Source organism: Schistocerca gregaria, chromosome 4, assembly GCF_023897955.1.
Source record: "Schistocerca gregaria isolate iqSchGreg1 chromosome 4, iqSchGreg1.2, whole genome shotgun sequence".
NCBI classification, from domain to species: domain Eukaryota; kingdom Metazoa; phylum Arthropoda; class Insecta; order Orthoptera; family Acrididae; genus Schistocerca; species Schistocerca gregaria.
In genome coordinates this window covers 246,811,649-246,837,511 of record NC_064923.1, presented here as the reverse complement: position 1 = coordinate 246,837,511, position 25,863 = coordinate 246,811,649, and the positions used below count along the sequence as shown (strand labels likewise).

Genomic DNA, 25,863 nt, shown 5'->3' with positions numbered 1-25,863 from the left:
AATGTGTGATAGAGTTCACTTTTGTGCTCTGGTATCCTGGCTTTGCAATCCCCTTGTGTCTGTTGTTGTGACCCACATGTCTCCACATTAATTGCCACAGGCTCGTGGCTGTTAATGCTACTATCCATAGTGGCATCCTCACTGCTTCTCATTATTTTAGATAAAGACTAATAATTTTAATCAAAGATAGCTCTGCGGGTCTTGCCCCACTCAGTCTGGAGCACATCCTGTTAAAACTGCTGATTATTTTGACAACCCTAGGGTGTTTACTACAATAGTTTCTCACTGAATTTCAATTTTGAATGGCAATTAGTTCACATATTTAGGCAAAGTGCATCATGCCAAGAGCAAGAATGTGGCATTATTCCACATTCTGTGCTAGATGATAATTATTCTTCCATTTGGCTGTCTCCTTGCCACTTGGCCTACTTGCTTTATCAAATGAGGTGATGTGGCAAGAAATATGCGTACAGAAAATTTCCGTAGGAAATAGTTTCAGTGGAATGAATGAGTGAAAGAATGAATAGCAAATGAATTGACCTACTTGAGACAGACAGAGGACATATAGGAGCAGGAAAAACTGCATACTCTGTTTCTTGAAAGGAAAGATAAAAGAAAGAGGAAAATAATTCAGATTTATAGCTCTGTTGATGTCATGTTGTTGAATTATTAAGAAATTGTCATATGATTATGACAGGTGTAGTTATTATTCACTTTTGGAGTAATATCCAAGTTGCTGTTGTTGTGGAATAAGTAGTTTAAATGGAGCTGGTGTTGAAGCAGGACCGAGCGTTCTACTATAACAGACAGCCCATTTAATGAGAAATCCAATTTGAATTTGAAAATATGTGCTTTGTTTCTTAGTTACTCATAATTAACAGTTGACTTAGCTCTTGTGCTCTTGTAGAAATTTACTTTTTGTTCTTTGGGGCGGTTGTCTTTTGAATGAAACAAAGATTCCATCCACACATAATGTTTTGTGTTAAGTTTGGATACACAAGGTGAGAAATTGATTTCAGAAAGTTATTTGTGGGGAAGAGACAGAATCTGCAATAATGTCAAAAGATTTAGATCATTCTCTCTCTCTCAATAATAATATGAGGAAAATTTTAATTCCTGCATTATACAGAGTGGCGCACATAAAACAGGCCCCTGCGTTGAAAGGATTATGAATGAAGAAAATCAACAGACATCATCACTTTCTTACATTTTTATTGTACTGTTTCATTGTGAACTATATAATTAACAGTTTAAGTAACAGGTTTACTTTTATAGGAAAACACTTTTCAGTACTCCTTGAGGAATGTTCGAAATTTCTTCACATATGTTGTTTTTTAATGTGTCATGTGTTCTGGGATTGTTGCGGTAGACTCTAGCCTTTAGAAATCCCCAGAGGTAAGTCACATGGTGACAAGTCGGGAAAGCAGGGTGGCCACAGCCCTTACTAATGATCCTCTCTCCTGTAACATCAGTATGTATACGAGCTAAGGACAAATCCGATGTATGAGAAGTTGCCCTATCTTGCTGGAAATATACACAACATTTTTCATTTGGACTGAAAAGAGCCGAAAATCCATTGTAGACTTGCAAGTAAACATGTGTGTTGACAGTTTCGATGAAGAACAGTGACCCAATAATTCTGTTACCAGATAGAACACACCATACACAAATTTTTAAATCTTGTAATGGCTTCTGCAGTATGCCATGGGGATTCTCTGTAGTCAAGTGTCCTGTGTTTTGTGAATTAATGGAACCTGACCGATGAAATCAGGCTTCATCTGTCAAAAAAAAAAGGAGGAACTGATCAAGATGTCCCCCAGTGACATTTTCCAACAACCAATTACAGTAATGTGTACACTTACCCTTGTTCGCTTCTTGAATTTGCAGAACAACACTAACATGGTAAGGTTTCATTTTTAAGGCATAACGGATGCGTTGACATGGCCTGCGAGATATTCCACATTGCTGTGGCAATCGTCGTGTAGACTTGTAGGGACTTCTTTCAATGTGTGACGTCACGCTGGTCATAGCTTCATGTGTTCGTACAGTCGGTGCCTTATTTCACTTTGAATTAACAACACTGCCTGTTGGGCCGGCCGCAATAGTCTCGCGGTTCTAGGTGCGCAGTCCGGAACCGTGCGACTGCTACGGTCGCAGGTTCGAATCCTGCCTCGGGCATGGATGTGTGTGATGTCCTTAGGTTAGTTAGGTTTAAGTAGGGGACTGATGAGCGCAGCAGTTGAGTCCCATAGTGCTCAGAGCCATTTGAACCATTTGAACTGCCTGTTGAATGCCACTTTCTCACTGGATCCGATCCTGAATTGTTGATTCTGCAGGAATAATATTTTCATGAAACTTTTCTTGAAAAGTGTCAGGAACAACTTTAATGGATTCAGACTGCACATATTTTTCAACAATGAACACATGTTCTTCAATGGAGTAAGGCATGACAAAGAAGTACATAGTTTATAACGACTACTTTCCGTATGAACTACTCACACGCCCCTGCTGTGGGAAGGTGGCAAAGAAACGGACAAGCTAGTAATGCTTCACACGCATGTTCGCTGTCCAGTTAGGGCCAGTTTTATGAACACCACTCTGTATTAAGCAGATTTACATTTCTTTGATTATTCCGCTCTCTCCCCCTGCCCCTCCCCTCTCTCCCCCAGCTGGTCCCCCTGTCTCCCCCTCCCCCTCTTCTCCTTGACCCCCCTTTCCCCCTCCACACTCCGTCAACCCCCTCTTCCCCCTCACCCTCTTCCCCCTCACCCTCTTCCCCCTCACCCTCTTCCCCCTCACCCTCTTCCCCCTCACCCTCTTCCCCCTCACCCTCTTCCCCCTCACCCTCTTCCCCCTCACCCTCTTCCCCCTCACCCTCTTCCCCCTCACCCTCTTCCCCCTCACCCTCTTCCCCCTCACCCTCTTCCCCCTCACCCTCTTCCCCCTCACCCTCTTCCCCGTCGCCCCTCTTCCCCGTCGCCCCTCTTCCCCGTCGCCCCTCTTCCCCGTCGCCCCTCTTCCCCGTCGCCCCTCTTCCCCGTCGCCCCTCTTCCCCGTCGCCCCTCTTCCCCGTCACCCCTCTTCCCCGTCACCCCTCTTCCCCGTCACCCCTCTTCCCCGTCACCCCTCTTCCCCGTCACCCCTCTTCCCCGTCACCCCTCTTCCCCGTCACCCCTCTTCCCCGTCACCCCTCTTCCCCGTCACCCCTCTTCCCCCTCTTCCCCGTCGCCCCTCTTCCCCGTCGCCCCTCTTCCCCGTCGCCCCTCTTCCCCCTCTTCCCCGTCGCCCCTCTTCCCCGTCGCCCCTCTTCCCCGTCGCCCCTCTTCCCCGTCGCCCCTCTTCCCCGTCGCCCCTCTTCCCCGTCGCCCCTCTTCCCCGTCGCCCCTCTTCCCCGTCGCCCCTCTTCCCCGTCGCCCCTCTTCCCCGTCGCCCCTCTTCCCCGTCGCCCCTCTTCCCCGTCGCCCCTCTTCCCCGTCGCCCCTCTTCCCCGTCGCCCCTCTTCCCCGTCGCCCCTCTTCCCCGTCGCCCCTCTTCCCCGTCGCCCCTCTTCCCCGTCGCCCCTCTTCCCCGTCGCCCCTCTTCCCCGTCGCCCCTCTTCCCCGTCGCCCCTCTTCCCCGTCGCCCCTCTTCCCCGTCGCCCCTCTTCCCCGTCGCCCCTCTTCCCCGTCGCCCCTCTTCCCCGTCGCCCCTCTTCCCCGTCGCCCCTCTTCCCCGTCGCCCCTCTTCCCCGTCGCCCCTCTTCCCCGTCGCCCCTCTTCCCCGTCGCCCCTCTTCCCCGTCGCCCCTCTTCCCCGTCGCCCCTCTTCCCCGTCGCCCCTCTTCCCCGTCGCCCCTCTTCCCCGTCGCCCCTCTTCCCCGTCGCCCCTCTTCCCCGTCGCCCCTCTTCCCCGTCGCCCCTCTTCCCCGTCGCCCCTCTTCCCCGTCGCCCCTCTTCCCCGTCGCCCCTCTTCCCCGTCGCCCCTCTTCCCCGTCGCCCCTCTTCCCCGTCGCCCCTCTTCCCCGTCGCCCCTCTTCCCCGTCGCCCCTCTTCCCCGTCGCCCCTCTTCCCCGTCGCCCCTCTTCCCCGTCGCCCCTCTTCCCCGTCGCCCCTCTTCCCCGTCGCCCCTCTTCCCCGTCGCCCCTCTTCCCCGTCGCCCCTCTTCCCCGTCGCCCCTCTTCCCCGTCGCCCCTCTTCCCCGTCGCCCCTCTTCCCCGTCGCCCCTCTTCCCCGTCGCCCCTCTTCCCCGTCGCCCCTCTTCCCCGTCGCCCCTCTTCCCCGTCGCCCCTCTTCCCCGTCGCCCCTCTTCCCCGTCGCCCCTCTTCCCCGTCGCCCCTCTTCCCCGTCGCCCCTCTTCCCCGTCGCCCCTCTTCCCCGTCGCCCCTCTTCCCCGTCGCCCCTCTTCCCCGTCGCCCCTCTTCCCCGTCGCCCCTCTTCCCCGTCGCCCCTCTTCCCCGTCGCCCCTCTTCCCCGTCGCCCCTCTTCCCCGTCGCCCCTCTTCCCCGTCGCCCCTCTTCCCCGTCGCCCCTCTTCCCCGTCGCCCCTCTTCCCCGTCGCCCCTCTTCCCCGTCGCCCCTCTTCCCCGTCGCCCCTCTTCCCCGTCGCCCCTCTTCCCCGTCGCCCCTCTTCCCCGTCGCCCCTCTTCCCCGTCGCCCCTCTTCCCCGTCGCCCCTCTTCCCCGTCGCCCCTCTTCCCCGTCGCCCCTCTTCCCCGTCGCCCCTCTTCCCCGTCGCCCCTCTTCCCCGTCGCCCCTCCTCCCCGTCGCCCCTCCTCCCCGTCGCCCCTCCTCCCCGTCGCCCCTCCTCCCCGGCGCCCCTCTTCCCCGTCGCCCCTCTTCCCCTCTCCCCCTCCCCCTCCCCCTCCCCCTCCCTCCCCCTCTCTGCCCCCCTCCCCCTCCCTCCCCCTCTCTGCCCCCCTCTCTGCCCCCCTCTCTGCCCCCCTCTCTGCCCCCCTCTCTGCCCCCCTCTCTGCCCCCCTCTCTGCCCCCCTCTCTGCCCCCCTCTCTGCCCCCCTCTCTGCCCCCCTCTCTGCCCCCCTCTCTGCCCCCCTCTCTGCCCCCCTCTCTGCCCCCCTCTCTGCCCCCCTCTCTGCCCCCCTCTCTGCCCCCCTCTCTGCCCCCTCTCTGCCCCCCTCTCTGCCCCCCTCTCTGCCCCCCTCTCTGCCCCCCTCTCTCTCTCTCCCCCCTCTCTCTCTCTCCCCCCTCTCTCTCTCTCCCCCCTCTCTCTCTCTCCCCCCTCTCTCTCTCTCCCCCCTCTATCTCTCTCCCCCCTCTATCTCTCTCCCCCCTCTATCTCTCTCCCCCCTCTCTCTGTGCACTCACCACCTCTCTGCACGCACCCCCTCTCTCTCCCCTTCCCCCTGTTCCCGGCGGGGTCAGGTATTTTCTCTGCCTCGTGATGGCTGGGTGTTGTGTGCTGTCCTTCGGTTAGTTAGGTTTAAAGAGTTCTAAGTTCTAGGGGACTGATGACCATAGATTTTAAGTTCCATAGTGCTCAGAGCCATCTCTCCCCCCTCCCTCTGCCCCCTCCCTCTCCCTTCCCAGTCTCCCCTCCCTCTGTCCCATCTCCCCTCAAAAGTAGTATCAGTAGCAGTAACTTTTAATTTATGTATGAGAAATATTGTGAAATGGGTGTAGAGGTACTTAGTGCACTGTGTTTGTGTGAACTTGTGTGTTAAATAGTATTATAATTGTTGTAATTGTGTATGTTTTAGGGAAGACACAGCAGTGCACAGAAACATTTAGATAGATTGATGAAGACCTTGGAATCTTATTTCCATCCAGCAAATTTTGGAAGATGGTTCATAAAGCTGAAAGATTTCTTAAAGAAGCTTCCAATGTATTTTATACAACGGTTGCATTTGTAAGTAATTTAGTGACAGTTTATTTAGTGTCCATTAATAACACAGCGGTTATTTGCAAAGCAATAAGCAGAGGCATAGAATCTTGGGATTGTACTATCTATGATTCCTTTTGTGTCATTTTTGCTTCTTTCCTTGAGAGAGTCCTTCTTAGCCTAGGTTCTGAGTTACCTTGATCCCTCCACCCCTTCTCCAAACCCAACATGCACCAACCAATTCTCTCTTACTTCCTGAGCAAGGAATTAGAGTTTCAGAAGCTGGGAGAGCTGTTATCTACATTTGTGTGCTTCTTTTATTTGTACTGGGAGTAGCACTTCTAAAGGTGAGTACTGTCCAGCCCGTATGTCAGTCTGTAGATTTCATAACATTCTGTATTGAACTTTCAATTTATAGGAAACAAAATGAATAGTTTTTAAGTAAATAATATAACTTGCATTTGCTGATAGAAAATGATTAAAAACTCTAAAACAATGAAACAGCTTTGATCCATCCACTTGAATTTTTGTGAGAAAGTGGTCATCTGGAAGAATGGTCTTCTTAAAGGGCGATCAAGGTAAAATGTGGGGCCAAACATCATCATTTAAACACAATGACGACAACTGCTACAATGAAAAACCAGCTCTTATAACATATCGATAACAATAATAATAATAATAAATACATACATACATACATACATACATACTTAATTGTTTATGTAATGAAATACATGGAAATTGGCATCTGCACACACTTTTTCATACATTTGTTTACAGTCACATTCTTGTATACCTTTTCCACCTCAGATAGTAAGTACATCAGTTTCTAGTTGTAAAGCTCAGAAGCAAAGAACTTGTGATTAAGTAATACTATGTAACGCAATTCCTAATAGGAATTCTCATTTTCACTATCAGTGTTTTAGTTGTCTTTACACTGAGTATCTTGGTTCATGTGTGTACTTACATCTTCCCAATTATCACCATCCAATTTCTTCATTCACGGTAGAAATATCTCATTCTGTATTGGCAGCATTGCACAGTCTACTGAGGATGTTTATTGATTCATTGCCATCTTCTTCTCCAGTGTCCACATTTTATGAAGATTGAGAACCAGAATTAATGTAGCATTTTCTAAGTGTTTCATTTTTCACTTCATTACACACACTTTTAATGCAGCTGCCAGCATCACGTATGGTCACAGCGCTAGCTAACTCGTACAAGGATGTGGCATTGTCCATTTTTGCAACTAGGGAACTTGGAAGCTTCTTTTGGTAATTTAGTTTGAAAGACTGGATCACTCCTTCAGCAAATAGCTGAACACACAGTATCGTGTTGGCAAGGGGGAAAAAATTACTTCCATATTTGATAACTTTTTTGTTGCAATGACATGGTGTATTATCTATGACAAGCAGGCTATTACGTTTCTGAATGCTCATTTTTTAATTTAAATTATTCAGCCAAGAACAAAAAAGTCACATATCATCTATACACGTTTATTTGCATACCAAGAGACAACAAGCAAGGAAATGTCATTATTTATTGAAGCACCTTGGACAGTTTGCTGTATGTATCACTACTGGTCCTTCTTTTTCGCCGCAGAGATTAGCATACAGACAGATCAGTAATCTGTGTTTTGCCATTTTGCTGCCTTTGCACTGATCACCCTTCACACTTTCTCCACAGATTGCTTGCAAAACAGTATGATGTTGAACACAAAATCGGTTCTGTCAGCCGTTGCTTGCATTGAAATGAGGAATTCTGAGATCAGAAGCAAATTTAAGATCTTTTTCTTGTAGCATTGGTCCCTTAATAATCAATCCTTGGCACATGCTCTATTAAACCACTCAAAAACAGCATTATTAATGTCTTTGAAAAGCTGCAACCATCTTTTCTATGAATTTTTGTTGGCGTTTTCTTCCCATTCCTTAACATACCTGCCACATTTTGCAATTGTATTCTGCATTTGACTTTTTCCAAAATTAAACTCGATCGCTAACTGACGCTGAGATTTTCCTCTCTCTCTCTCTCTCTCTCTCTCTCTCTCTCTCTCTCTCTCTCTCTCTCTCTCTTCTCTGTAATTGGAGAAATTTGATGTTCTAGTGAAAGAACAAGTAGTTTTCTTTTATTTGAAGCAGCCATAACTGTTAACTACAGAAGAAAAATCAGAACTGTTTGCTATATGACAATCAAATTTTAGAAATTGTTGTGTCACATTGTCAACGAGAAACCTTACGATAATATGGTATTGTATCTCTCTCTTCTATGATTGGTTGTGGTCATCTTAAGGGGAGGACATAATTAGTTAAAGTGTGGTGGATGTTTGGGTAAGGGGTGGTCATCTTAAAGGGGATAAAGATGCATTGATCTTATGAAACTTTTTTTCTGTTCTGTAAAAATATGGTTCTTGAGAAAAGGGATCAACCTAAAGGGCTGGTCTTCTTGAGAGGTTTCATTATAGGTGTATCTTCCTCCATGCATTTAAGCACTTTGTCTCCAAATTTCCACAATGCCCCATGGGTTCAGATGCAGGTATATTTTACATTGAACACTGTTCCCTAAGCATCAGTTATATCTGTACTGTGCAAGCCACCTTCTGGGTTTTGATAGAGGGTACTTCTAGTATCAATATCATTCGCCCACTATCCTGTTACGCATAGGAAAATGACTGTCAGTAGGATTCTACAGGAGCTCTAATTTGTCATATTTCCATTTCATATTTAAATTTGTGAGATGTCTGTGAAAGGAAGTTCTATATTGTATGGCTCTTCTTCAAACATCCGCTCTTGAATTTTAAGAGTAATTCTCTCCATGATGTTCAACACCTCTCTGGTAGCATCTGTCAATGGAGTTGGGTGAAAATCTCTGTCTAGCTTAAAAAAAAAAAAAAAAATCCTTGATGAAATGTGGCTCTTCTTTGAATGTTCTGTGTCTCCTGCAGTAATTGTACTCGGTAAGGATTCCAGACTGAAAACAAAATTCTGTAGTAAGTTGGACGAGTAATTTTTAAGCCACATCTTTCATTGATAAGCTATATTTTCTTAGCATTCTTTCAGTGAATCTCAGCATGGCACCTGCTTCTCCTATAGATAGTTTAAGTAATTGTTTCACTTGAATTCAACCTGAATGGATACTTTGAGGTATTTTATGGTTCTTACTGTTTCCATATTTTTATCAGCAATAAGATAATTACTGTAATGAGTCATCCTAGCTAGGTATGTGCAGTATGTTTGATTTACTTCTTTTTATTTATTTTAAGGGTAAACACACACACACACACACACACACACACACACACACACACACACACACACACACTACCAACAAACTTGACAATGCTTCACAATTGCTAAATATACATGGAAATTGAATATATATTCTAACCTGTGGTAAACATGGAAATTGTATTAGGTTCAAATTTCAGCTCCTAATTGCAATTTCACCCACTTTGGAGGTATACAGTTGACCATCGGAAAAACACTCTGATCATAAGTAAATTCCAATATATTTGAATTTCTGACCTTGTGCTTTTTTCATTGTTACTGCAAATGAAACCTTGTTTCACTTACATTGAACCTGTAAATTGGTTGGGATCATTGGTATAAGAGGCATGAGAGAGACCTCCCCAGCTGATGGATCTGTGAGGATAGTACCTTCAGTGACATTATTTTGCTTGGATTTAATTTCTGAGAGGATAGCATTACAATGTTTTGAACTATTTACATTGTGGAGTAGTATTCTGATACAAGCTGGTAAGCCATAAAGACAACTTATCGTAATTTACAGAAACAAAACTGCACATTCTTGTGTCTACAACTTTTGGAAAGAAAATGCAACCACTCATTTTCACAGCTCTGCATACCATTGCAGCTGGTTTTAACAGAAAACCTGATTTGAACATTTGTTAGAGTATCATGCAGAAATTTGAAGTAAATAGATAAAGAACTTTACGAAATTTTTGCTAACAACAGTTCCCCTTTATATATCAGTATAGATAAGTATAATTTCATCTTATTATTTTATTTATCTAGTACTCATTCAGAACAATCAAAAAGAGGTGCTGCAATGGGTGAACACTGGACTCTTATTTGAGGTGATGGTGTTTCAAATCCTAATCCAGCCATCCAGATTTAGATATTCTGTTGTTTCCCTAAACTTCTTAAGGCAAATGCTTTGATTGTTCCTCTTAAAATTGACGTGACTAATCTCATTTCCCAACCTTTTTGAACCTGACCTTGTGCTCTATCTGCAATGATATCATCGTCAGTGGGATGTTAACTACATTACTGCCTTTTTTCCATTGGTAACAACACTAGCCCAACACTATAGTGCACATGTACCTATCTCTTTCCTATATATCTAAAAACAATGATGATGTGACTTACCAAACAAAAGTGCTGGCACGTCGATAGACACACAAACAAACATACATACAAAATTCAAGCTTCACAACCAACGGTTGCTTCTTCAGGAAAGAGGAAAGGAGAGGGAAAGATGAAAGGATGTGGGTTTTAACGGAGAGGGTAAGGAGTCATTCCAATCGCGGGAGTGGAAAGACTTACCTTAAGGGGAAAAAGGACAGGTATACAGGTATACACTCGCTCGCATGCGCGCACGCACACACACACACACACACACACACACACACACACACACACACACACACACACACACACAAGCAGACACGTCTGAGGAAGAGTTAACTGTCATGCTGCGCTGTTCCACAGTTGCTGAGGTTGCATTTAAATGCAGGGTTTTTCTTTGAGTGCTGTTGACGTGTATACATATTGAATAGTGATTTTTTTTGGGGGGGGGGGGGGAATAAAACGTAATATATAATGGAACCTGATTAATAAATGCTGCTTAAATGATTAAAAAAAGAAATTTTTGAAGAGTAATTGGAAAAAAAGGGAGGTAAACATATCCTGGGTGAACTTTAACTGGCATTGATATCAGCAGACCCTCAATATTCAATACATATATTCAACATTTAAATTTACGTACTTCTCTTTCTTGTTACCCGCCATTGTGCATAGAGCTTAATATGACAATACTGGTTCCGGATCGCCCCCTTCTGCTCACACAAATTATTCTCGTCTGCTTCGATCCTCTTGATGCAAGATTCTCGGCCTGTTGCGGAATGATGAACAGACGTCGTCGTGTGCATACGAATTAACTTTGCTATCGTGATAATTTTCTATAACACCTTTTAATGTACAATTGGTACACATATATTTTAACAATATTAACTCAGCAGAACTTGTCATACGTCCATATATATATGGCCCAAACTCTTTCCCGTTACATATGTCTGCTTGTGTATGTATATGTGCCGATGGATATTGTGTGTGTGTGTGTGTGTGTGTGTGTGTGTGTGTGTGTGTGTGTGTGTGTGTGTGTGTGTGTCTGTCCCTTTTCCCCCTAAGGTAAGTCTTTCCGCTCCCGGGATTGGAATGACTCCTTACCCTCTCCCTTAATACCCACATCCTTTCGTCTTTCCCTCTCCTTTCCTCTTTCCTGAAGAAGCAACCGTTGGTTGTGAAAGCTTGAATTTTGTGTGCGTGTTTGTGTTTGTGTGTTTATCGACCTGCCAGCGCTTTTGTTTGGTAAGTCACATCATCTTTGTTTTTAGATATATTTTTCCCACGTGAAATGTTTCCCTCTATTATATTCATATCTCTTTCCTATGATACAGATGCATATCTTAGTCAGTGAAATATAGAAAACAGAGAAAAGCAAAGGCAGATCACCTACTCTAGTCAGTCCTTGCCGAGAAAGCAGCACACGATTCCCCTTCCCAACATTATTATAAATTTATTATTTTTACAGCTTTTGATTTTCTTAAATTGCTTTCATTTTCAGTGAAAGACACAAGCACTTGACATGGGAGACTCCAGTACCTGACAGTCATAAATTAACAGAAGATGACATTACAAACTTTGTAGAGAGTGTGAAACCTGTTGCACTTCAGGCAATGTTTTCCAAATTAGGACTTACAGAAATCAACCAAGCTATGCAACATTTGGCAACTTTGCGTCCTAATATAGTAATACCTCTTGTTGTTGATCGGTAAGTTGCATTAAATTTTTTTATGTAAGGAAAGGAATGTTATCATACTTATAACCTCATAATGTCATCCAAGTTGAAATGCTTTTTCATCATAATTACTACTACTACTACTACTACTACTACTACTTTGTGCATTTTACTCAAGAAACTTCATTTTTCTGAAACATAAAAAACTAACCATAGTATTTGTATACATGCTCTCTTGGACACACATATTGGGAGGTACATTAGTTTTGTGTGAAGTTTGCAGAAGCCATGTAATTATTTTACTATTTAGCATTTCATTACTTTTACATACAACATAATACTTCTTATTTTTTGTTAAAGTAGTGCCTGATTTTCTTTTTTTGTTTTTTTGTTTCAGCATGTATGCAAATTTAGAGACAGTGACAGAACCTCATAAGCTTACTGCTGCAATGCAGTGTATGGTGGCAGTTGCGAGACCAATGGTCCAGGGTGCTCGGTTGGGTTACAAAGAAGGTCCTACACATGTCATCCCGCTGCTGATGTCTGTGCTTCCTGGAATTGATCCAAATGATGTCAGAAAATGTTTCGTGACATTTCAATTTATTGCAACATTCTCAACATTGATTCCAATTGTGGACTCCTCACAAGCGTCAAATTACTGGAGTGATCTCACAGAGGTAATGTTGATTAATTAAAAGTGCCAAGAGAGTAACTGTAGACTGATTACTTTAAAAGATGGAAATTGTTAATTATAAATCTTTTTGTCCTAAAGCAAAATTGCTTGAAATGTTGTTTGTTAATTCGTTTAGATTTATACTTCATACAACTCACTAAAGTTTCCATCAACCAGCTGCTTACAGCCTGAAGGTAATACTGCTATTTTTGATAGTTGTTTACTGTTCTGACAATGAGATTGTTACTTTTGTAATACTAACTCACCGATGTACTCCACAGCATGTAATATAATAACCACAGATTCCTTCTACATGCCTCACAGTGTAATAATGCCACCACTGGCCTTCGTTTGCCATACAGATTTGAAGTAAGTGTTAGCTTGAGAATGGATTGTTGTAACAAATCCACCTTTGTAATTAATTGATTTTGATTGATTCTATTGCTCGTCAAGTTCTGTAAATCTCATTATGAAGGAGAGCATTCAGGGGTATGAAAAGAAACATATTATGCATTAACAGGCAGAAGCAATCACTGCAGGCTACTTCTGTAATGGCGTATTATGATAACCTACTCAAGTTGATAATTAGTTAATGAATAGGGAACTTTCATTTGTCACACCTAGTGACTCATTTTTATTGTTCTGTGGGGCTCTCATGATGTTAACACAGTAACCATAGGTAATGATATAATATTAATAGTAGCACACATGAATCTGCTGCATAAACTTCCAGTTACAGCAATATGCAATGAACTGTGTGCTGTGAAACATATGCTCCTACCAAATATTGCCCTACACTGTCATTCCTGCCATTGGTTGCTGTCTATTCTGTTACACAAAGTGGACACATCTTCAAGTCTTCAGTGTTCGTATTTGTAGATGAGGCATTGACATTGCAAAGTTCAATCGTTGCTTAAGGGGAGTTGGAATGCCCTATACTAACAATGTTAAATTTAGTGATTTGGCTTCCCTGTATTTCAGGAACCACTGTGGCCATTGACATGAAACTTCTACAGGACATTAAACTGTATGTTCTGAGTCTACTGGACTACAATAATTGCATTTCAGCCACTGCTTTAGTAAATAAAATTTTTTAATTGTATGGTTAAAATTTTGTGTACGTTTTTATACATTGCTCTAAATAATTTTAATTATACATAACATTATGCTCTTCTTTTAGTTCACTAGACTCAGGATATGTATGTTATTACTCCCTGAAAATTTGAATACTCTACTTGAAGTGGTTTCTGAGATTTAGTGAAAAACGCAACAAAAAATGTAAATTTTCAGGAACAACTTCTAAAGTTTAAAAACACTGTAACTCACTCAATATATGCTTTTTTTATTTTTAGTCACTCAAAAGCACTCTGCACCATACTATATATCATCCTCTTGATCTTTTTCCAAGTTTTTCTTCTTCTTTCTGGACTCCTTAGTGGCCAACTGTGGTGCATACTTTGCTCTATCAATTTTTGAACTTGTCCATCTGTTCAAGTCCTCTGATGCAGCTTGCTCAAGGATTAATTCCCATATTCTGTAGCACCTTCACCTTACCAATGTTGCCATCATTAAAAGCAATAACAGCATCACTGCCCCCCCCCCCCCCCCCCACACACACACACACACTTTGATGTCTTCATTCAAACAAAAACAGTTTTTGGTAAGTGAGTCCACGTAATATTATTGAACGAGGCATTGGGATTTTGAATCTGACCATGCAGCCACTTCTTCTGTAATTCAGGATTTGCCAGGCTTCAGTAAATAGGTTTTATGATATCCATGACTGCTGCTGCGATGGAATGTTTATGGCTGTGTGAACTGTTTGAGTACTGCACCATGAATCAGGTCCAGGAGGCCAAAGGTGGTGTATTGATTTTTCATCAGTTGACAATCTGTGGAAGAAGGTAGCCCATACTGCCTGCTTCACTTTCAACAAATCCTCAGTATTATTTCTAATGGCCATCCTATAATACTGCTGTAGTTCATCAGTCATTTTGTCTGTCTGCCTGCCTCTTATGGTTTTACCATCAGAAAGTTTCGTGTCTCTGACTTCGTCAGCTTCCTCAGGCTGGTGCCCATCCTCTTCTGGACATGACCAACACTTAATCTTTATAATACAGCAATCAACGGAAAGACTTACCTTAGGGGGGAAAAAGGATAGGTATATACGTGCGTGCGCCCACCCACACACCCACACACCCACACACCCACACACCCACACACACACACACACACACACACACACACACACACACACACACACATATCCATTCATACATAGTATGTGGAGGGGAGGCCTCAATCTCCGCTAATTTCAAGTTGCCTCCACTCATATCTCACCTGTCATTCAACATCATCTTTGCCTCTGCACTCCCGCCTCGACTGACATCTCTTCCCAAACTCTTTACCTTTAAATATGTCTGCTTGTGTCTGTATATGTATGGATGGATATGTGTGAGTGTGCGCGCGAGCATATACCTATCCTTTTTTCCCCCTAAGGTAAGTCTTTCCGCTCCCGGGATTGGAATGACTCCTTACCCTCTCCCTTAAAACCCACATCCTTTCATCTTTCCTTTTCCTTCCCTCTTTCCTGACGAAGCGGCCGCCGGTTGCGAAAGCTCGAAATTCTGTGTGTGTGTTTTATTCATAGTGCCTATCTACCGGCACTTTTCCGCTTGGTATATATATTAAAAACAAAGATTCCAAGACTTGCCAAGCGGGAAAGCGCCGGTAGATAGGCACAATGAATAAAACACACACACACACACACACACACACACACACACACACACAGAATTCGAGCTTTCGCAGTTCCTCCCTTAGGTCCGAATCATTATACCTCAGTACATTCACTTTAAAATGATGCCTGCCCTCATCAGCCTTTCCAGTCATCCTAGGGAGGCTTTCAGCCGGTTCTAGATTAATCTTTTGGTTGATGCAATAGTCGGTGGTTCATGTACTTCAACAATATGTACAGTAAGGTCAGAATTTAGTAGTTGTTCCCTTTGTGACCTTATTGCTCCGGTACCAAGTGGTATCAATCCTTGTGGTTGTTGTGCTTGTTGAGTTACATTTTTATGTACCCATCGAACTTCAGGTGTCGAAGGGTCTTTCCATGGTTGTACACTATCAGGATTGTCTTCTGGCTATATATCACGTCTGCGTGGATTACTACACTGATTATTCGAATCATTATATCTGCATTTAAGAGTTGGTTTTCCTGTACTAATCTGATTCACCTGATTATTATTATATCCATAGGTTTCTTTAGTATAATAGGTGTTAAGCTTTACTATAGCCATAAGATGTCACTTGTCCTACTTCATGCAGTATAGGTTTAGTATTTCTATCTCTGTTGTCATTATTGTTATTATTATTATTATTATTATTATTATTAGCGAATGTCCCCATAGGAGAACGATAAGCAGGTGATTTATCAATATTTCTTTAGGTTCTTCTTGTTTTGCCAATATTTCTTCATTTTCTCCCCAAAGGCCTTCTTTCTTTCTTCAGTCCACTTTGGTCGGTATGGTTTTGGTGCCGTCTCTGAAGTAAACTTCCACTTCTCAATTTTTCTTCTGAATGTATCCCTGTCTGATGCGTCTGTTATGTCAATTTTTGCTTTTGTCAAATCCTTCTTAACTTCAGTTACCCAGGGTATTGTTGCTTTAAGTGATGTCACATAGTCCAATAGACGTTTAGTTAACCTGTTTCCAGGTAATCTGTGTAGGTGTCCATAAAATTTCATTCGTCTCTTTCTGATGTCACTTTCGATATATGATAGTTTTTCAGTTGTTTCGATGGTCTGCAGTCTGTATCCATCTTGTGTGTATCGTGGTCCCAGAATTTTCCTAATAATTTTTCTCTCTATTTTCTTAATATCTTGTAAATCTAGTTTTCTATTCAGTGAGAGCGTTTCACTTGCATATGTGACTGTAGGTTTGATAACTGTGTTGTAGTGTCTGATTTTAGTTCCTTTTGACAGGCATTTTTTGTTATATATGCTTTGAACAAGTCCGAATGCTTTCTTGAATTTCTGTACTCGGTTGTTTTGTGCTATTTTCTCGAGTCCTGTTGGTTCAATAACTTCTTATTATTCAATAACTTATTATTATTATTATGTTGTGAGGTAGACTTTTGATTATTATTGCATACTTGGGTATCTTCTAGTATCATATCTATCAAATCGACTACAAACAGAAACTGTTCCATGTCTTAGACAGGGACATGCAAGTTTCTCACGTATATGAATAGGCAATCTTCCTTTCAAAATACGTATCACTTCTCTATGGGAAATAGGATCACTCCAGTACCTAGTTTTATTAATGTATTTCTTGAAATACTGTCTTAATGAACTTCATTAACTATTATAAAACTCTGGTTGATACACCTCCTTTCGTAGCCTCTCATGTTTGCTACTCAACCAGTATTTTCCTAAGAAAAGTTGTTCAAACTCCGTGCATGTATTACAATTCTCACTCGCTTCTGCAACCCACAGCGCAGCTTCACATGTGATCTTGGACACAATAAATTGAAGCCTATCATGTTCAAACCAACTGCGAGGAAATATACACTTAAAATTGTTGATGAAAATTTTTGGATGGATGTTATCTTTTTCAGTCAAACAGCTAGGAAACTGTCTGCTTTTGAATATGCTTGTATCAACCTTTAAAAATGACAAACACCCTTTTTATACAAAAGTGTCATTTTCATTTCCAAAACAGTCACTAAATTTATCAGGTGTATTCCCACAACAGTTACATTTTACTTCACTACAGGGTTTATTATTCCTAAGCCTGTCTTTGGAATAGTTGTCTTTAGTCAATACATATCGTGGAGATTTTTGTTCTAATTCTGACAATTTACAATTTGTTTCACTTTGCCACTTCAATTAGTTTATCTTTAATTGCCTGACACTAGTAAATAACTGGATAAGTTCATCATTTCCCATCTGTTTTTCCTTAACTACCACAGCTCGTTTCAACTCGAGAGTGGTATTGACTTTCTCTTCAATTTCCTTATTTTTTACTTCTATCCACTCAGAAAACTCATTATCTATTTCTTCTTCTTTTTTTTGGTCCTTTAAATATTTATCTATGCCCTTGCAAGTGTCTATTTTGGATTCTGAAATCTTTTCAGACAGATCCTAAATTTGCACATTAGTCTTCAAATAACTACTTTCACAGTTACAGATTTTATCTGACAAATCACTATGCCCCTTTGAAATAGTTTCATATTTGTTCTCCATCTCATTAATTTTACCCATAAATTCATTGTGTAGGTTAGTCATATCTATGGAAACTTTTATTTCTAATTCACCAAATTTAGTATTTAATCATTCTTCCCACTCTACTTTTAAGTTATCGAACTTCTCATTTAATTGTCTATTATCATCTTTAAGTGACACGATTTAATTTTCAAGTGACTCAAACCTGTTGTCAAATTTTTCATTTAGCGAACCCATATTCTCAGTTAACTGACGTTGCATCCTCGCCATGAATTTAATAATAATATCATCTCTAAGCTCTGTAACATTTGATGTAACATTCATACTTCCCTGTGTAACTTTGGTATTTATAGACTCCTGTATATTACTATTTCTACTTGTACTCAGGTCTGCAGCTACTGTCACCTCCCCATCAATGATATTAGTATCACTTACATTATGCGATTGCTGTCCTACATTTATTATGTTTGGGACTCTTTCACCAAAATTTTGCTCACTCAAAGTATGCGATTGCTGGTCCATAATTAGTTCCTTAGTTACCTCCTCATGAGGATTATATCCACTTTCACTTCCCTCACCCGTCACTTCCAAACTCTGGGTTGCATTATCTCACACTCTCCTTGTTTGGGTGCATATTTTTCCTGGTATCTATATTCACAATTAAAATATCAATATCAACACAACACACAATTATTTGTTTTTCACAACATATAAGAACAACTGCACTCTGTTCAAAGATGATTGTTTGTGATAAAATCAAAATATACTTTTACCAACCATAGAATTGTTCTTTTATACTATGTCTATCCTACTCATACCTGTGAGTATCTCATGTTAGCTGTGAGTACTTATTCTTTCCAATGGGTTGATGTTCTTGCCTTGGACCTAAAGTTGTTAGTATATCCTTTTCATGCCCCAGTTTGCGGCGCAAAGTATATACTGATGCCTCTTCTTTAGTCTCCTCCTTGTTTCTTGTTTATCACAGCTTCTTGAGATCTGTTGTGAAAAGACACGATACAACATGTTCAGTAGTGGCATGGGTCAATCAATGAAGTTACACAACAGTTAGCAATGTAACTTTTGAAACTGCTTGTTTGTTGGCATTTCTGGAAATAAAATCACTCTCATACTTTCATGTGGTCAGCAAATTTTGCTTAACAGTTTGTTTGTGTAGTGGGACTTATTACGTTGCAAATTGTTCTAATGAATTAATTAATCTGCATTACAGTGTTACTAAGCTACGTTATCAACAAGGTGATGTGTCTCAATCAGAACCTCAGTATTTTGAATGAACTTTCGGTTCATTTTTGTCAAAATCAGCACTTGTCTCAAAATTAATTTTCAACTTGGCGCATTAAGTCCAAGCGTGTTGGCAACTATTGTGCACGATTCACTGGACAGCTTGATCACACACTAGCATGTAATGTATTTCAAATCGAGCATGCAGGTTTCAGTTTTCCCTAAGGGGCTAAACGACTCTTTTGTAATAATGTGATGTGTGTATCTCACATAAAGTATAAATGAAACTGGATTTGTCTTGATTAGAGTCAAAATCACAAAAAATAAAATTTACCACGCAGGTCCTAGAACTGTACACACGCACCTTTTGCACTCTTAAGTGATAACTCATCTCAGAGTAAAAGCCGCACATAAATTCACATTTTTTCATGCACACAAAATTCAAAACACTTTTATATTAAACAGGTAAATTACTAATTAACATTTCCCATTCTGAATAAACTTCAAGAACATATATTTCATAATCAATAAAATTGTGTAGCCTGAAAGAAACTATTAGTATGCTAAAACGGATTCAGAATACAGTCAACTCATGTGTAGACGATGATGTCATGAATTGATACTATCTTGGAATGAACGAAATACCTGTACTGAAAAATACTCTCCTTTGAGTAATTTACTGACATTTATAACAAATTTGGTACCCCTTTCATCGCTATAGGAGAAAGTAACATATCACCTTTTTTGAAATTTCTTTCATCTCAATGTGTACATGAGTGAAGTCACAGAGAAAAGGCTATATGTAAGGTATGTATGTAAGGCTCTCCTCCCAAATCCCAGGATCAATTGCATCCAAATTTTAAACAGAAACAACAAATTTCACAAGCATCAGCATTGTGGTGTTTATAATTTCCTGATTACAAGAAGAGCCGAGATACGGACAAAAACTTCTTTTTAGCCTCTGCCATATAGGCTGCTCTGCATACCTAACATGTTGTGATAGTATTGGTCTGCCTTATCAACCTGCTTTGTTGTCCAGTCTACACAGCAGGTGGATAAAACAGTTGTGAAGTCCCTGACATGTAAGCTGTCATGGATGAGAGCTGTGTTGTGGGATCAGTATCAGCCTGCTTTATCAACCTGTTTTGCAGGGGCCATGTGTGTGGATGGGCAGGGCTGGGGTAAGGTTGAGATGGATAGATGAGGAACTGGACAGAGAGAGGAGAGCAGGGAAAGGGGGGAAGAGCCTGAACTGCCATAGTTGGCAGACGTGTGTGCATGAGGTTTGCTTGCTTTTGTGAGTGAATGGTGTGTGTCTCTCTTTTTCTGATAAAGGCTGTGGCCAAACGCATATGTGTAGATGTCTTTTAATTGTGCCTGTATGTAACTTAGCATGTCATCTTTATAATAAATAGCAATCTGCCTTTTCTACATTGTTAATATTCCTACATTGAATTTCCAGTGTTTGACAAATGTCATTGACTATTACAGCATCACTTGATACATACACTTACAATCTCTTCTTGATGCACAATGTTCAACATTTACAAAAGTATGTTGCTGTCTGAGACTTGAATAAATCTTTAGTCCTCCTCGATGATGATAACCTCTTCAGCTGTCAGGGACTGGGGCAGAGCTCTTCTATACTAGGCTCTAGATAGACCTCCTTTCTATGCAGCTGCTGTGTCGAGAGACAGAGAGATAGAGATTAGGGGAGGGGCATGTCCTCTTCAGAATTTCCCATTTGTCTTTATGAATTGCAGCAAGTCATCCTTAATGTCTGCGATTCAATGCACATTATCGACTGTGATGTGGCACTGCAATCTTCGGGCAATACCACATACTCACCTTGACAATGATAGGAAGGTTTTCAGAAGAAAATTGAATATATCTCAACTACATGCCAAAAGAAGCCATTGTTAAAATATGTAAATAACTATGTACATACACATTTGTAGATGCATCTGATCAAAGAACACAGGAAGATGTAGAAATAATTCCATTGTTTGCATAAAATTTGTTTTGAACATGTTAACTAGAATATCTCACTTAATGGTGATTGTAGTGTGTTGTTTATTTTTTATTATTTTCCACAGGAAGAAGAAACAGTTTGCTTAGCTACTGCAGACTTTGAAGACTTTGTGCTTCAGTTTCTGGATCGCTGTTTCACGTTAATAGATAGCAGCTCTCTAGAGGTAACACGGTTAGAGAGAGAGAATGACAGACGGAGCAAACTTGAGAACATGGCAGAATGTGCTCTTGGATCAACAGTCACAACTTTGCTGATGCAAACATCTCCCAGTATTTTTAAAGTACGGTTGTTTTTCCTGAAATTTTGTTGTTTCATTAGTTTGTGATAATGTGTAGAAGCTCTTTCTACAAAAAGACTCTTTTTGCAGTCGGCATTGCGGAAATTACATGCACTTGTCATTGGGAGGATAATGGAGACAAAAGTTGCTGGACAGTTTGTCGCTGCCATTGTTCGATCATTTTCTAAGGTCTGTATAGAAATGGTACATTCTTAAATTACAAAACGTGGAAAGGATAGATTGCTGGTCACCACATAGAGGAGGCATTGAATTGCAGATGGGCACATTGAAAAACACTGTTATAATATTTTAAGCTTTTGGACAAATTAATTCTTCTGAAACAGAAAACACACATGGCAATGGGTGTGCAAGACATCCATGTGTGAATGTGTGTGTTTCCTATTTCAGAAAAAGGACTTTGCCTGAAAGCTTAAAAATCTTAAGTGTCTTTTTCATTGTGCTTGTCTGAGGCTACATGGCTCTTCTATGTGGTAAGTAGCACTCTAGCCTTTCCATATTGTTATTACTCCGTCCAGGACTTTCCATTGTTTAGAGAGAGAGAGAGAGAGAGAGAGAGAGAGAGAGAGAGAGAGAGGGAGAGGGGGGGGGGGGGAGGAGGAGAGAAGTTTCTTTTAGAAAATATGTTACATAAGAGTAAGGTTATATTTTACTTACCATATGAATAGATACTGTCAGAGCTGACAATAGCCTTTTTTCAATAGTTGTTCTGCTTGCTAACTACATGACAGGACTCAGAATAAAGACATGTATTATAGACATTCTGCTAGTAAGAGTGAAGAGCACAGAAAACAAGGGAAGAGTGGGAATTATGTGTTGAGATAATCAAGGGAAGGGCCTGAAGTGGATAAGAGTCCTTGTTTGCATCTACATGAAAATATCTGTGTTTAGGCTAGAGTGAGATGTGCTTCAGTTTTGTGTGTGATGGGATATTAAGCATATTTCAGCAAAGAATATACATTAAATTTGGAGGTGTAAATTGTCGCAGTAACTATTTAGACAAATCTGCATGTGACATTGTGTGTGTGATTGTGTGGATGTCATTATATTTTCTTTATTTTTTATTTATTTTATTTATTTTTTAAAAGATAGCCGGCCGTGGTGGCAAAGCGATTCTAGGCGCTTCAGTCCGGAACCGCGTGACCACTACGGTCGCAGGTTCGAATCCTGCCTCGGGCATGGATGTGTGTGATGTCCTTATAGTCCGTGAGACGAGTGATTGGTATTGACAGTTCCGGCGGGCAGACGGCGCTGTTGCCGAACGTGGCTCACAGCACGCGGCGCCCTGTCTGCTACACGCATTCTCTAGCAGCAGAAATAAAAGAGAGACAAAATACAAGTCGTATTGGTACGCGTGAATTTATTTAAAGTTGTTGCTTGAAATATATTAACTCGAAAACTGATAAGAACTATTTAGTACAAGTTTCTAAGATGCTGAAACATAATAAAGTTATTTGTTAAACTTCACAACTGAAATGAACACTATTTTCGCAAGTTGTTGAACATTAGCAGTTTTGGTTTCCATTGTTAAGTAATAGCATTATTAATTTGTTGTACTACAAGCTACAGAATAATTGGTCAGTGTATTAAGAGTTATAATCCGAAGAAAGTACTCACAATATGATGATCTGGTTGTGGATTGATAGCAAACTCCCTCCTTACATTCCTGAATACGTTGTAGTTACTGTAATGGAAAAACACCACTCACATCACTGTCAGAATCTGATTTGACATTGTCTTCCTCAGCACAACTCGAACTATCACTGCTCTCTCCCAGATGTATAATTAAATTTTCGATGCATTCTTCCACAACCCCTTCGGTTATGGCCGCCTCTCTGATGGCACTTGCAGTGCTGTTTACAATTTTAGCCCACGTCTCGCTTGTCACTTTATTGATAGCTGCTGGAAGGAGAGTTTCCACTTCAGAGATCGTGAATTTTTTATTGTTTGCAGCAATGTAATTGCATTGAAGTGACAGTGGTATGGAGGAAGGTGAATGATTTCATGCCCGTGCCTTTTAGCAATCTTGTCAATTACGTATGTTGGAAATTGGGGTTTCTTTTGTGCCACAATTTCGAGCAGTTCCGCCTTCCTGAAATCTTCTCTGAAATCTACTTTTCGCCGTTTCAACCACTGAATGATATCATCTTTTTTTTTGTTGCCAAGGTTGGTGCCTTATTGTGAACAACGGAATGATAAGGCACATTGTCCATAACAATCACTGATGGACTTGTCACATTCGTCATAAGCGATGTCTCGAACCATTCTTGAAATACTACACTGTTCATTTCTTCATGGTAATCTCCCGTCATTTTTGACCGAAACATTTTCAAGCAGTTTGGCACAAAACCTTTCGATGTTCCTGCATGTAAGACAAAAATACGCCCTCCTTTGCCAACAGGCACTGCCATTGTCCCCTCGGGCATTCCATCATTCCAGCCTCTATGTAAAGAATGACTGGCATTGACCCAAGTTTCATCTAACCACACTATACTTTCGAATTCCACACCCATGATCCTGCGCAGAAATCTGCACCGCCATGCAACTACATCTGTCCTTTCCATTAATATTTTGCGTCCGTTAAACAGTGAATAGCTGAAGCCTATGTCTTTCAACACTGTACGTGATGAAAATTTGCTCCCTTTAAAAAGATCATCTTTCTAAAGTGACACCAGTAATTTAGATTGAGTGGGATGTTCCCTTCTCTATTACGCCCCATTATAATAGCTGTATATATGACGACGAATAACGTCTTTCTGAAAATCGTCCAAAGCTGTCACCTGCTTATTTCTCCGTCGCTTTTTTCCTGGCGTGTGCAGATTTGTTGTGCCACTCTCGTCACAATCTACACTATACTGTTCTTTCCCTATCTTAACAACAGTGTTCTTACTTATTTTCAATGCTGCTGCAGTTCTCTTCACAACCTGAACAACAGGAATTAAGGGCCCACCTTTGTCCTTTTCTTTCTCAAAGTAATCCCTCACAGAGCACACGAATTCACGGGCCTGGGTGTGTAGCACACTTTTCTTCCCCCGTTTCACTTCTTGTGTTGGGCTGGTACTACCCGCCGCACTAGACATTGTTTACAACGAAACATAAACAAAGAAACACTAAAAACAACAAAAACGAAATAAACTGCTAATTCAACTTTAGACAAATGACGAACGACTGCACCGCCTGCACGCGAGACACTGGTAAGTTTCATAAGCGCGTGCGACCGGGTTTCAGAGCGGCAGCGTGGCCCTTGCTACCCGCTCAAAGTCAGGCCGTCATGTGCTGCCTGCCTGCGGACGCTAGGCAACGGAAAGACGCTACCGAGCTGTCAATACCAAAGACTCGTCTCCCAGACTATAAGTTAGTTAGGTTTAAGTAGTTCCAAGTTGTAGGGGATTGATGACCTCAGGTGTTAAGTCCCATAGTGCTCAGAGCCATTTTTTTTTTTTTTTTTTTAAGATAGGGTGAGAAGACTTTATGAAGTATATCAGAAATACATATGAAAAATCAATTTAGCCATAGATATTAATTGCACTTGTTTCCTTGAATATGATTGTTTCATTTGTTATGTTTACGTTGCTGACTTCAGATTCAAAATAGTGATTGTGCATTTAATGTAAGCCATTGGTGTTTTGCCATTGAAATTAATTGATGTTTTCTGTTTATCATGGGTGCTGATAACTCGCTGACTGTTTACAGCATTTAAAAACTTGTATTACATAGATTTTATGCAAAATGTACTTTTTCAAATTGCAGGTGAATGCAGAAGAGACTCTGAAATCATTAGTACCTCAGTTTTGCAGCAGAATTCTTATCTTAACAGAGAATGATGAAATATTGAAGGATGAAACACTTGATGATGAACTATTGTACAACTTATTGATACTTTCAGAGGTGTGTATGGTTGCTAGTGGAATATACACTCCTGGAAATTGAAATAAGAACACCGTGAATTCATTGTCCCAGGAAGGGGAAACTTTATTGACACATTCCTCGGGTCAGATACATCACATGATCACACTGACAGAACCACAGGCACATAGACACAGGCAACAGAGCATACACAATGTCGGCACTAATACAGTGTATATCCACCTTTCGCAGCAATGCAGGCTGCTATTCTCCCATGGAGACGATCGTAGAGATGCTGGATGTAGTCCTGTGGAACGGCTTGCCATGCCATTTCCACCTGGCGCCTCAGTTGGACCAGCGTTCGTGCGGGACATGCAGACCACTTGAGACGACGCTTCATCCAGTCCCAAACATGCTCAATGGGGGACAGATCCGGAGATCTTGCTGGCCAGGGTAGTTGACTTACACCTTCTAGAGCACGTTGGGTGGCACGGGATACATGCGGACGTGCATTGTCCTGTTGGAACAGCAAGTTCCCTTGCCGGTCTAGGAATGGTAGAACGATGGGTTCGATGACGGTTTGGGTGTACCGTGCACTATTCAGTGTCCCCTCGACGATCACCAGAGGTGTACGGCCAGTGTAGGAGATCGCTCCCCACACCATGATGCCGGGTGTTGGCCCTGCGTGCCTCGGTCGTATGCAG

The 25,863-nt window shown here is 41.8% G+C and overlaps 1 protein-coding gene across 1 annotated transcript in view; it reads left to right on the top strand.

Moving 5' to 3' along the window:
- LOC126266948 (proteasome activator complex subunit 4-like) overlaps positions 1–25,863 on the top strand; it is a 201,710-nt gene that overhangs the window by 27,184 nt on the left and 148,663 nt on the right. Inside the window, exons 7-12 of the mRNA XM_049971660.1 lie at positions 5,690–5,838; positions 11,674–11,880; positions 12,245–12,524; positions 21,083–21,298; positions 21,386–21,484; positions 25,064–25,201. Of these exons, the coding sequence (XP_049827617.1) occupies positions 5,690–5,838; positions 11,674–11,880; positions 12,245–12,524; positions 21,083–21,298; positions 21,386–21,484; positions 25,064–25,201 (1,089 nt within the window). The remainder of the gene's footprint in view (positions 1–5,689; positions 5,839–11,673; positions 11,881–12,244; positions 12,525–21,082; positions 21,299–21,385; positions 21,485–25,063; positions 25,202–25,863) is intronic.